The 309-nt window shown below is 60.8% G+C and overlaps 1 protein-coding gene across 1 annotated transcript in view; it reads left to right on the top strand.

The window, feature by feature from the left end:
- LOC103800794 (phospholipid-transporting ATPase ID-like) overlaps window positions 1-301 on the top strand; it is a gene marked incomplete at both ends in the record, with an annotated part of 2,538 nt that extends 2,237 nt beyond the window's left edge. Inside the window, one exon of the mRNA XM_009073182.1 lies at window positions 274-301. Within this exon, the coding sequence (XP_009071430.1) occupies window positions 274-301 (28 nt within the window). The remainder of the gene's footprint in view (window positions 1-273) is intronic.
- Window positions 302-309: the final 8 nt, after the last annotated feature.

Below are 309 nucleotides of genomic sequence, written 5' to 3'. Positions count from 1 at the left end.
AGACAGGGATGGAGACCCACAGGCAGAGCTGTGTGCGTCGGGTGGGCGTGGGCTGCTCTCTCGGTGTCGGGACGTGTCTGCCCTCGGGGACACGCCAAGCCCCCACGCAAAGTGCTCTCAGACCTGGCCCCCCTGGCGGTGTCTGTCTGGCTGCTCATCTCTCCCTGCCCTGGCTGCACGCTGGTTATTTTGCTCTGCCTTCCTACAGCTCCCAGGCTCCTGCACTGTCCCCTTCTCTCTCTCTTTTAATTTCTCTCTCTTTTCGTTCCCCAGCATGGGTTCTGTCACCCTTAGCCCCGAGGTAAGAAC

The sequence above is a fragment of the Acanthisitta chloris genome, unplaced genomic scaffold, assembly GCF_000695815.1.
Source record: "Acanthisitta chloris isolate BGI_N310 unplaced genomic scaffold, ASM69581v1 scaffold22530, whole genome shotgun sequence".
Lineage (NCBI taxonomy): Eukaryota > Metazoa > Chordata > Aves > Passeriformes > Acanthisittidae > Acanthisitta > Acanthisitta chloris.
Note: the sequence above shows the minus strand (reverse complement) of the source record. Positions and strands in the feature narration are given on the sequence as shown.